This window comes from Vidua chalybeata, chromosome 15, assembly GCF_026979565.1.
Source record: "Vidua chalybeata isolate OUT-0048 chromosome 15, bVidCha1 merged haplotype, whole genome shotgun sequence".
In the NCBI taxonomy this organism is placed as follows: domain Eukaryota; kingdom Metazoa; phylum Chordata; class Aves; order Passeriformes; family Viduidae; genus Vidua; species Vidua chalybeata.
In genome coordinates this window covers 4415618-4427740 of record NC_071544.1, presented here as the reverse complement: position 1 = coordinate 4427740, position 12123 = coordinate 4415618, and the positions used below count along the sequence as shown (strand labels likewise).

The window sequence follows — 12123 nt, the reverse complement described above, 5'->3', positions numbered from 1 at the left end:
CAAGAAACAAGAGGAATTTAGCCCTTTATTGAACACAGCAGCCAGCATCAAAGGATGGCGAGCTCCTCTGAGGAAGCAGGTCCCCTTACCCCAGGGCAGGGCTGCCAGGGGTAAAGTGTGTGCATGGCCAGGTCAGGGCTGGAGCTCCAGCCCAGATTTACACCAGTGTAAAGGAAAGCACTCCCCAGCCCAGTATTTACATTATTCAGGCCAAGGAAAAAATGTAGTGGCAGCTGTGAACAGCCCTGATAGGAGGATCTTCATGCAAGGGTTTAGTTTGTTGTTGCAGCTGACTCTCTGCATCTCCTTTATCTTCTTTTCCCCCCCTCCTTTCAGAGATGGTTGACCTTAAATGCAAAAGGATAACGTGGGTCAGGAGGAGTGTTTATTATGTATGAGTTATTTTCTTTCATGTTAGCAAAATCCTTTTGTAGAAGTTGGCAGAAGTCCCTGTTACAGCTAAATTTTGGACCCATGGGTGATCTGGAATTTAAGATTATTTATGCCTCAGTATAAAAAAAGCAGTGGAAAGGAAGCAAATTCAAAGAAAATAATCAGAGCACAGCTGAGGTCTGTAGCTTTACTTGTTTAAAGCATTCAAGTCTATCACTGCCCTCGTCTTCACTGATGTTGGGTGACTCTTTCAGTGGTTTGAGGCTTGTGTGTGGAAGCTGGAACATTTGTAGGAATTACCCAGCACACTATTTCAGTGTTGTTACACAAGGCAAGGAGCATGAAGCACTTTACAGATTCCCAGAACTGACTTGCACAGCAGAGCTCCTGCGTGCAGGTGTGCTGACATTACCTGCAACTCCTGTTGCACTTGAACTTCTCTGCACTGCAGGTACAGAGAGCAACAGCAAGTGGGGAGCAAATCCTGCTGCTGCTGTCACTCCAGTCCCCTGCCCCCAGCCCATGGCTTTCACTGGGCTGGCTCTGCACGGGTTACCCAAAGCCCACTTCTCGAAGGGTACTTTTACTCCTTTCCTGGGGTGACAGGCAGCCAGACTCTGCAGTCCTCACCCACTCTGGTACCTGGTTCCTCAACAGATCACCCCTGGCTCCAGGGATCTGTTTGCACTGTAAAAAGGAACTGCTGAGTGTGAACCAGAGCTGAAGTTCAGCCCTGGTCTGCCAGCGCTGTCCAGGCTGGGGTCATTGCAGGGAAGATCATTCCTGAAGGGTGGGGCTATAAAGAACATTTTTAGGAAAGGGTTATTTTTGTGAGTTTATTCCCAGAATGGTCCCAGGGTAAATCCATACTGGCTGTTTTTCTAAGTCTCATTTACCCTTAATCAACATTCACAGAAAACTGAGGCAAAAGTTCTTAAAATATTCAGAGAGCAGCTTTGCTTCTTGACCATGCTATTTCACAGCCATCTTCCAGCAAAGGTAAAGAGAAAAGCACAGTGGTTCCTCATAAACATGCACAAGAGAAAACTCTCAAAACCTTGTACCATCAGAGTCAGGGGCCAACCCCAGTGAAGGATAAGCTCTGCCCACACTTCTCCTTTGGCTGCTCATTTTTGCAGCAGACCTCTCTGCAAACAGACACCATTCCTTGATCCCATAGCCCACCCCTCCTGTGCACAGAGCAAGGAAGAAAGCAGCACCCCACAGCCCCTCCAAACTGTGCCCCAGCAGCCAGGGGTAGCTGTTCCTACTCAGCCCGAGGTTGAGAAGACCTGTCTCAGCTTTGAAGAACACATTTGAATGCACAGCAGTTTTCACTTTGAGGCGTCCTCCCCCTCCAGCACAGCAGACATCAAATATGTGCATTTTTAATGCTCTGCCAGCTCTGCAGCCATCGGGTTGGATCAGCAAGGGGAGCTCGCCTGAGTAATCCAGGCGTCTGTGGAATGTCAGAGCCTGCAGGTACAGTTAGGGTGACATTTTCAGAAGTATCTACGTTTCTTAGGCTCTTCAAGCTCCATTGAAACTTGCTTGAGGTGAATTTGAATGGAACACAGGCCCCCAGATCACTTTTGTATTTTAGGTTAGCTTCTATCCTTAAATTTTGTAATAAACACACTGCTTGGAAAGTTGGGAGCAGAGTAGGAGTTTGGATAGCATGGGCATAAATGAACAAAATTCCTTTGACTATAGAAAGTATATTTAATGTGGTGCTCAAGGTCACACAGCAAATCAATGGGCAAAACTGAAGCACAGCCCTGAGGGCATATTACTTGCAATCAGATGCAGGGGTAATTGAGTAATTGCACAGACTCAGAAGCAGCATTACATCAACTTAACATATGGCTAGAAAGGGGCTTGGGGAGCTTCAGTGATTTGCTGAAGGGGAGCCAGAGTCAAGAGCAGGGCTGGCATTAGATTTGAGCAGCTAATATCACACAGGTAACCTGGCACAGGGAAGTCTGCTGCTATTTATACTCCATAAAAATTCTGATTTTAGTGCCTTAGTTGTCAGCATATCCGCTGCTGGAAACATGAGCAGTCCTCCACTTGAAGGACACATCTTGCTGACTGTTGGCACTGTGCTGGGAGACCCTGAGGTGAGAGACACCCAGTGACTTGGCTCTGGCACCTGGCAAGACACTGCTGGGTAGGTGTGTCCTAGTGAGAACCTGCCCCTTGGCTGCTGAGCTTCCCCATGAGCTGCTGGCCCAGCAGCATCTTTACCAGCCCTACCTGGCAACCACTTGCCTCTCATTTCAGCTGTCAAAATTCTATTTATGCTAGTGCAGTGTTTCCTGTTTCCTAATTTGGATGGTTCCCTCAGTCATTTTTCCACTAAAATGCTTAAGCATTTTTTGAAAACATCTAAACAGGAAGAGGCCTGACCTCTCCTCCCTGAACATGGTGTGCTCCCTGCTCCTGGCAGCAGCAGATCACTCCTGGGCCAGCTGCTGTGGTGACTCCAGGACGGGCTGAGGGTGGATCCATACCTTGGGATGCACGTGGGCTCTGCTTGTGTGCACTCATGGCTTGCCTTGAAAGGCTCAGCAGTCTTGGGGTCCCAGGCAAAGCCCTTCCTATTCACACCCTGCTGGCCCCCCAGTCCAGCTCACTGCCTTGCCTGACTGTGCAGAGGGATCCCAGGTTCTGGTCAGCTGGTCATGCCCCGAAAGGGAACAGTGCCCACTGACTCCAGTGCTTTGATGTTGGGCCAGACACTTGAAGCAGACACTGGGCAGCTCCTCCCCTGTGCACTTTCCTTGGCACAGAATGGCCTGAGGGGTTTTCCCACTCGGGGCATCCATCATCACTGCTCCTCACCTGGGAAAATGCAGCCCCTGGGACAGAGCCATCCCCACCCCGGCTTCCAGCCAAGGCCCCAGGGAGGAATTTCTCTTTCCCTGAGCTGGACAAGCTCTACACCCCAGGATTTGGGGCTGTGCTTGCACTCCTTGCCATTGGGAGGCTGGATGAAGCATCCAGGTGCATCCAGCCCAGCCCCACTGCAGGACCCAGGGACACTTTTGGGGTGCTGGGATGGGGGTCCCAGGGCACTGTCCACTGCCAGGCTCTAGCTCCTCTCCTTGGGAGAGCAGTGCTTCCCTCAACAGCCCGGGGGTTTAGACAGACAAACGCCCTGCACATGACTGATGCCGAGTGGGGCAGCTCTGCAGCAGAGCCCAGAAGCAATGAGGAGGTACTTTCCTTACTGCTGGCAGTGCACAGTTCCCTGGCACTGGCACATCCCAGCTCTGGGGCACTGCCTCAGCCCTGGGGACACAGCAGGAGTCTGTGCTGCATTCCCAACCAACAGGGGAGTGGGATAAATGGGAAAAAATTGGTTCTGCCTTCAGGAGGTGGAGAAGCTAATGCACTTCATTTCCAGGAGTATCCACATAGCCCCAGGGAAGGAGAGAAGCAGTGCCAAAGCCTCTGCCAACCCCTCTGGCTGTGGGACAGTGAGGGAACCACCCTGCAGCCCCACTGCTACAGAGCCCACTTGCCCAGGGCTGGGCTAAGAGCCACGCTGCCCGGGGCTCTCCTTGCAGGGGTTTGTTTAGTGGCCAGGCTCCAGATCCAGCTCCTTGCTGGTGCAAATCAAAAGCTGACTCATCTGAGGGTGACAGGACAGAAAAAGAGCGAAAAAACCCAACAAGTGAAAGGAAACTTGGGGCCCTGCACGTGTCTGTGCCCACAGACTGCTCCTGCAGAGCTCTTGGGCAGCTGCCTGCCAGCACACCCTTATCTGCACCCTCCTCCAGAAGCCCTCAGTGTCTGGAAATCACATTCAGCACATGCAGTGGGACATATTTAACATACTCGTGTGGGGCCTTGCAGCAGTTTGGTCATGCTGCAGAATTAATCTGAGATTGGTGATAACTGCAGAAAATTAGATTTATGTTAATTTTTTTAAGGTTGGAGGTTTTTCTCAAAAAGTTGCTGTTCCAAGTCCCAGCTCTATCCTCCAGCAGTGAATCTGTAGTGCCACAGGAAGGAGCACTCTGGGGTGTCTTTGGGGCTTGGGCAGGTGGCCTCACCTGGCACTGGCTGCTCGGAGCAGGAGCCAGGTTGTGGCCACGTTTTCATGGAATGCTGTGAGGCTGCACCACTTCCCCAGAGCTGGAACTGGGCTCCAGCCCCCCAGCACAGCAAACCCTTCTTCTCCCAGCTCTGCTCAAGCACCCTCTGCTGTGTTGGCTGCTGCAGGGGCATGGGAATGACAGTGTGCTCAGGCACCTGGAGCATTTCGGGAGGCTCCTGACACTAAGGCACAGTCACTATCGTGGCTAAGCAAGATTTGTAGATGTTCTGGGAAGAGGGGGGAAGGCAATGCCAGACAAAGGAAAGCAATCCTGTGTTATTGGTCAGGAAGATTCATGTGGTGAACATTAATAATAGCAGCCCGTGGCTTGCAGCAATGGCCCATCCATCTTGTCTGTGGCAGGGAGCACGCACTGCTGGTGCCTGGGCAGCACAGGGGCTGACAGCCAGGGCACCAGCTGCTATTCACATTTCTCCAGGTTCAGTGGTACAGGCAGCAGCTCCCCTCTGCCCACACGGAGCACAGCCCTGCTTCCCCTCACTCAGTGCACGCCTGTGCCCACCCAGCCTCCCTGTGCACAAGGAGCAGCAGGGGAGCTGCTCTCCAGGCTGGACCAGCATCCAGAGCACAACATCCCTGCTCAGGCTGGGCAGAGCTGATCTCGAGATCAGAGAGAGCACAAGGAAAGCATCCCACTGTACATCCCTGGCTGTGTTGTTTGTTTAGCCTTAGATTGGGAAAGCTGTGCTTGATTTTGGTGGCAAATGAAAGCCACAGAGAGAAGCAATCATTAATTCAACAGCTACACTTCACCCAAGAGCTGCCTGGGTGCAGTGGGGGGGGTGGCCTCGCCAGTCTGGGTCTGTACATAAACCACTTCAAACAGGAGGCTTTAAATGCTGTCATTGCTTCAGTCACTCAGCAAACGCTTCACACTTTTATATACTCATAGCCTTTTAATAATATACCAAATTTTTACAGAGCTGTACCAAGTTCAGAAGATGACCTGCCTGTCCCATCACCAGCCTGCCCAAAGCTGACCATGTACATGTTCTACCCCTGCTCAGCACAACACTCAGTGGAAAAACACCCGCAATTAATGCTCCCTGTGCTACCGAGCCAATTAAAGATTCAGCTTGGATGGGAGAGGAAGTGCAGGGTCCAGCATGGTTTCCTGTGTGCCTATAAATATCCTCTGGGATGCTTTAGGCAGAGGTCAGCCCCAGGCAGCTGCACGAGGGCTGGCCTCCTTTGCCTTGTGCTGGTGGAGTGACAAAACTTGTCCCCCCTTAGAGCAAGAGCTTTGGGACACAGAGGGAGCTCCTGCTGCATCACCTGATGTTGATCAGAGTTTGACATTTGCTGCAGTGGGAGCAGGGCCACTGATACCTGCCAGGGCAGGGGTCCCACCAGGGTCACCCCCGTGGGCTGGCACCACGTGAACCTCTCCAGTCACCTGTTGGTGTCTCAGACTTTGCTGAGTGGCACATGAAAGCTAGAAATGTTTCCAAAAAATGCTCTAGAAGACAAGAACAGACAAAAAGATGCTATTTGTGTGCTTTGGTCCAGCAAAGGGACTTTAGGGAGCAGTTTTGCCCTGCCTAGGGTGGGTTGGTTGGGGGTCCCCAGCACAAGTGGCACTCCTGGTCCCTGCAAACCCAAGCACACTGTGACATCTAGTGGCAAGTTACCCAGAGCCCAGGGAAAGCTGTGTCTGACAGGCCTTTCCCACAGCTCCCTGCCAGCCAGCCAGACAGGTTTGCTTTGTCACACACTCTTGAGGTGTCTCTGTGCACCTAAACCTGTATTTCTGTGTGACAGGGAGTGCTGCATGCATGTGTGAGCAGGTGTGAGAGTATGACAGCTCCTTGCTCAGGCCGAGGTGTGCAGGTGACAGGGACCATACTTGGTGTGCAGCTTGGGCCATATGTGACACGGCTTTCAGCCTGTGTCCCCCAGCAGTGACCAGTGCTGGTGTTTGACCAGCTCAGGGGGCATTGCCAACATTTCCCACAAGCCAGGGGCACTCAGATCAGAGAGGTGGAGCAGCAGACAGGGCACCCTGTACCTTCCTGCACATTCACCTTCACCTCCTCCCCGTCCTTTGGCAAGGTTTATTTAATATTTCATCCTTTTTTGCAGACTCAGTTCGATTTTGTGCACCACACATTCCATATTAGCTGAATAATGCTACAGAAATTAAATCAATAGGCTCTTCCTAACAAGTAGAAAGGCCCCATCATGCATGTCTGGGCAGCGTGAGTCAGGGATGTCATCTGATTACTGGGCTGCTTTGTGAAAGAAGGGACAAACAGATACCAAATATGGGGAGTAAAACTGGGGAAAAAGGTCACATTTTGATTAGAGCCTCATTCCTGTGTGAGAGTTTGGAACTGGGCAGGAAAGTGGGAAACATCTGTGTGATGAGCACCAGCCTCTTCACACAAGCCCCCACCACAGACCTGGCTCCCACAAACTCCCTGCTCCTGCAGGACGATGGAAACAACAGCAAAGTCTGCAGTGTCAGAGCCCTGGGGAGCTGAAACCAGGGTGGGCAGCACCAATCCTGCTTCAGGTGCTTCAGGTCTCTGAGCAGGCTGAGACCTACGAGTGGTGGCCAGGCTCCAGTGCCAGAGCATGTCAGGCACCACAGGAAAACCTCCTGAGCCTCCAGCAGGGCCTCTCCTTTGTATCTGCCTTTCATAAAGCTTTGTTTAATGCACAAAATGGATTCTATGTGATTTATTCACCAGAGAAGCCAAGTTCCCTTCCCACACAAGCATTCCTTCCAACAGCTCCAGGTCCTGCCTTTTCCCAGGAGCACTGAGGGAAGCAGGATGAGGTGGAGGAGGGATGGGAACAGCAGGCAGTGTGTGTGCTCAGCCCCCTGCTGCACAAGGCTTGCTGGACCAGTTTTTGGCAGGTGTCAGATTTTTTGGAGAGCCAGATTTTTGGCAGGTGTCAGATAACGTTAACCCTGGAAGTGTGAACCCTGGAAACGGTGAACTTCAGAAGCTGAAACAGCAAATTTATACCAAAAAGAACAGCAACCCACACAAAAACATTCCCAGAAACACCTCCCCATTTCTGAACAGCGCTCTGATCACAGGGCTGGTGCTGGGGACAGGGGGGACCTTGCTGCCAGCCACAAGTGCTGACCCCAGCAGCCCCCAGCACTGCACAGCCCCCTTGGGACTGTGGGACCTGGCTGGCCCTGCTGCCCACCTCAGGCTGGGCTCCATGCCTGGAGCTCTGCCAGCAGCTGTCCCCAGGGAATGAGCCCACAGAGGACGGGTGGATGGTGGCTTCTGCCTGCCCAGTGCCCCGTGGCACAGCAGTCATGGCTAAGGGAGGGTTCTTCCCTGTGGCAGGGCCCTTCCTGACCTCCAGCCAGCACCTCTCTGGTCACTTCCCACAGTGTCATTGCAGCAGCACTCCAGGGCAGAGTGCTCTTATGGTGAATACCTGGCAACACAACCCATTCCTCCTCATGACTCTTAGCTGATGTCAACAACTCATTCATTTCCAAAACACAAGTCATTTTCTACCTTAAAAAGTACACCTCTGCTACTGCCTGGGAGACCTCTGTGAACCAAGAGATGGATGCTCAGCCCTGGCCTGAAATGCAGCAAACTAATTGTGTTTCTCCCCAGTTCTCATGCTTGGCTCATTGCCAGGGTGACGCAGAGCAATGAGAAATAAATTGACTCGAAACTTGGCCAGAGAGCATCAGCAAACAGAGGGTTGAAAACTCGGCTTGATTTATTTTACAGAGAGGCAAAGGACAAGAAATGCAGTGCTATTCCCAGTTGTGGTCCTGGCAAAGGTCCTGCAAGATCCATGTGAGAGCAGAGCTGCTGGTGAGGCTGGGCAGCCTCACCAGGGTCTGTCTGACAGGGGAGCATCACTGGGAAGGGACATGACACTAATTCCCTTTCTGAAAACATTCACTGCAACCCTTGCCTCTCCTGCCCAGAGAATACAAAGTGTTTTACATGAAGCAATAAAGTAAAGGCCACGTTCTGACACACAGACGCTTAATGCCCTCCTACAGAGCTGTCGGAGTTGCTGTAGGATTTTTTTGGCATTGCAAAGCAAGCCTTTGGCAAAGGCAGGAGCTGGGGTTGATGGCCAGAGAAATGCCAGGACTGCCCCAGCATGGGGCACCAGTTCCTGCTGTCGGAGAGCTCCAGCCTTGGCAGAGGGACCTGGGCACAGCAGGAATGGGGCAAGAGAGGCACTGAGGGTTGAGCCAGCTGAGACAAAAACCACCCTAGGGGAGCACAGCTGGGCATGGAGGCCTGGAGCAGCAGCACTGTCCCTCTCCAGCCCCTGCTCGTGCTGGGGGACAGCCACACACTGCTGTGGGCTTAGGCACCCACCCCAAAGGTCCCCTTTCGCCTGCTTTCCTCCCAGAAAACAGATCACTTTTGCTATTGCTTTTCAGGAAAATGCATTATTGCTCAGGGTGACCTCCTCGGATGCTGGAGGCCTGACATGCTGTCCCCACAGAAAGTGTCCCTGCTGCTGCTGTTTTCCCAGCTCTGCCACCCCACTTGGTCCCTATGGGAAAGCCATTCCCTGCCCTGGTTGTGCTCACACCACAGGGATGAGACTCCGTGGGAGCACTGAGGGTCCTGGTGCTCCCTGGGGAGCAGCAGGGCTGGAGCCAGGCTGGTGGCAGCAGGAAGGGCGGCTGCTCCCCTCGAGAGGACAAACCTTTGCCAGGCAGGGACCTTCTGCCACGCTGCCTGTCTCTGGGACAGCTGTGCTGTGCCACTGGATGCCCACTGTGGGACTTGCAGATGCTAAGTGCTAGATCTCAAAATTCCTAGAAACTATTTTTTTTTCTTTAAAATTCTAAATAAAATACCTAATGGAAAAACTTTCTGTTTTCTCTTAAGTGACCCAAATAGAAGCAGCACATCCCAGGCGGGAACAGCCAGACCCACACCTCTGCTGTTCCCTCCCGAGTTCGTGCCTTGTTTTCCGGCTGATTGCATTGTAGTTTGATTGCTGGTTTTAAAACCTTAAAGAAACAGAGTTACCCAGGAAAGAAAACAGACCTCCTCCTACCTTCCATGGGGAGAGGCAACTGCAGCGGGGCACTGTCCTGTGCAGAAGTTACTCCTGTGTCCCTGCAAGCAAGCAAGTCTTGCCTGGGGCAGCTGAGCTCCAGCCCCATCTGCTCGGCTTTAAGCAGGACAGCTGAGATCCCACCCAGGACGGGGTGGAGAATCCTCCCTGGGAAAGAGCAGCTCGGTCACAGCTCCTTGCAGCCGCTCTGCGCATCCCGCCGCGGCTCTGACACGCCGCTTCCTTTCTCTGGCGCTGGGAATTCAGCAGCAGCCTCTCCGGCTGCCATCTCTCAGCAGCACCTGCGGCTGAGCCCGCCGCAGGGATCGTGCCGGGCAGTGCCCGCGTGTGCGAGGCATGGGTCCCACCGGGGAGTACTGGCAGCATAAGCACGGGATGCACACCGTTTGGATCTGTGGCAGGATGGAGGGCAGTGGAGCGCACAGAGGTACTCGAAGCACTGCAGTTACATCAGTGAGAAATCCTCGAGGAACTGGAGCACGGCCCAGCGGAGTGAGCTCAGTGCAAAGCACACTGTGAGTGCTCCACTGCAGACACCGCCCTGACACTGCTCCAGTTCTGCCAGAGGCCACGGGACAAACACGTTAAACCCAGGAGTCCTTTAGGCTGAAACTCTTTGGCACAGCAAAGGTTATTTTTCTCTAAAACAAAGTCTCTGTGGAGCTCATTGTGTCTGGAGCAGAGGCAGCTGAGTGTCCCTGGCAGCGAGCAGCCCCTGGGTGAGGTGGCCGGGCCCTGCACGCCAGGTGAGGTGCATGGAGGGCAGCACCCGCCTTCAGGGCAGCTCACCGAGCGCTGTGTGCCTCGGAGCTGCCTCGGGCTGCGGGCACGTAGAGGCTGCTAGCGCCGCGCTTTAAGGTGTTTATTGCCCAGCACAGGCTTTTTATCCAGCTCTGGATGAGCTCCAGCTTTGTGACTGAACTGCCCAGCACCAGGCAGCTCCCACAGCCCAGCCCTGGTTCCCACTGCCACAGCTCACACAGGGGACACTCCACTTCCATTACCGTGGAGAGATGGAGACGGGGGAAGCAGGTACAGCAGCAGAGACACAGCTGTCATTGCTGCCAGACCAGTGCTGGCCCTGCTCTGTGTTTTCAGCACTCACAGCACACAGGATGCCTGACAGGGCACTGGTGATCATTGCTGACTCGCTCTGTGCCACTCACACCAGCTAACGAGGTTAAGCACTAATGAAGCAAAATATAAGAATATTCCGGGTGTTAATGCCTAAGATACATATGATTCAAACTGAAAATTGCTACCACTCATAAGGCTTCTGGTTGGAATTGGCTTCTGTGACATTCAGACTCAGGTCCTGGTCACTCTGACCAGGGTGTGGTTAGGATAGTCACATCCCTTAACGAGGTACATGGGTGTGGTGAGAACAGAAATTAGCTTTCGATGCCTTCTGAAATGGGATGTGTGAAGGAATAGGCTTTTCTGACTTCCTTTCCCAGAGGATATGGAGACACAAGGCTCACAGGGCACCCTCAGTGAAGGAGCCCAGCAGATGGTGTCACCCCAGCTGACTGGGGTGGCAGTGCCTGGAGAAGCCAGCACTCTGCAGGACTCTGGTCCCTGCATCACAATACCTAGCACAGAAATTGAGTAGAAAAGACAAAAATTCCTCTTCAAAAGAGGAGCACAAAGCCCTGGAGCGTTCCAAGTCACATCTCGCACGCTTGCACACCATGAACACTAATCTGAGGAGACCTGGCACTGCTGGCTCACCCGGGCAGGGCAGCAGGACAGAGGACAGGACAGCAGGACAGGACAGCAGGACAGCAGTGCTGTGGCTGATGTGTTGTCTCTCTTTGCAGCCAGCCCCACTCGTGGCTCTGTGCCTCCATGTGATGCCTGCTCCCCGGAGGCCGCCTGACCCCGGCTTCCTTCCCAGCCTCTCTGAACTGCCGGGCCCTCAGAGGAGCAGCACCACGGTATTTTTAGCCTGTTTACAAAGACAGAGCAGAGATTTGTGTGCAGCTTGCAGCGAGGGAGCACAAGCCATGCAGGCAGCGGGGCAGCTGGCAGCCATCTGGGCAGCAGCGTGGAGGGGGTTGGCCAGGGCAAGGGATGGCTTCAGAGACAGAAAGACAACCAGAAGGAGCACCAGGAAAACACCACCATTTTGCCTTTCCTTTAATTAGCATTACATTTCCTTTAATAAAAAATTAGTACATTTTAAAGCCCTTCTTCTGGGGCTCCTTCAAGTGCTGAGAGTTTCAGCAGCCACCCAGGTGGCAGCCCAGTGCAGAAGCACTACAGGCTCTGCTGCTCCCCTCTGCCATTGCTGGACACCACGTGGCCAGAAGGAATCACAGGGATCCACCAGCTGGATCTATTATGCAATCTCCAATGGAAGCATTATCCACTGTAGCAATTTCTTTCCTGATCTGTGATGTTTGAGGTGAGGACAGCAGTCCAGGAGCAATGGCATCAGTTGCTGTCAGAAAAGCAGCCAACCTTTGCCAGATCCTCCAGGAAGTCACCTGGAGTTGGTGCACACAAATCACATCAGCATTTGGGTGCCCTGTCACCTCAGAGAATCTGTGGCAAAACAAGAAGCA

The 12123-nt window shown here is 53.0% G+C and overlaps 1 protein-coding gene across 1 annotated transcript in view; it reads right to left on the bottom strand.

Annotated features, from left to right (window-relative positions):
- The window catches only part of LOC128795522 (rho GTPase-activating protein 7-like), a 45771-nt gene extending 36177 nt beyond the window's left edge, over nucleotides 1–9594 (bottom strand). The window contains exon 1 of the mRNA XM_053956332.1: nucleotides 9536–9594. Coding sequence (XP_053812307.1) covers nucleotides 9536–9542 — 7 coding nt within the window. The 5' untranslated portion in view covers nucleotides 9543–9594. The remainder of the gene's footprint in view (nucleotides 1–9535) is intronic.
- Between the last annotated feature and the right edge of the window lie 2529 nt (nucleotides 9595–12123).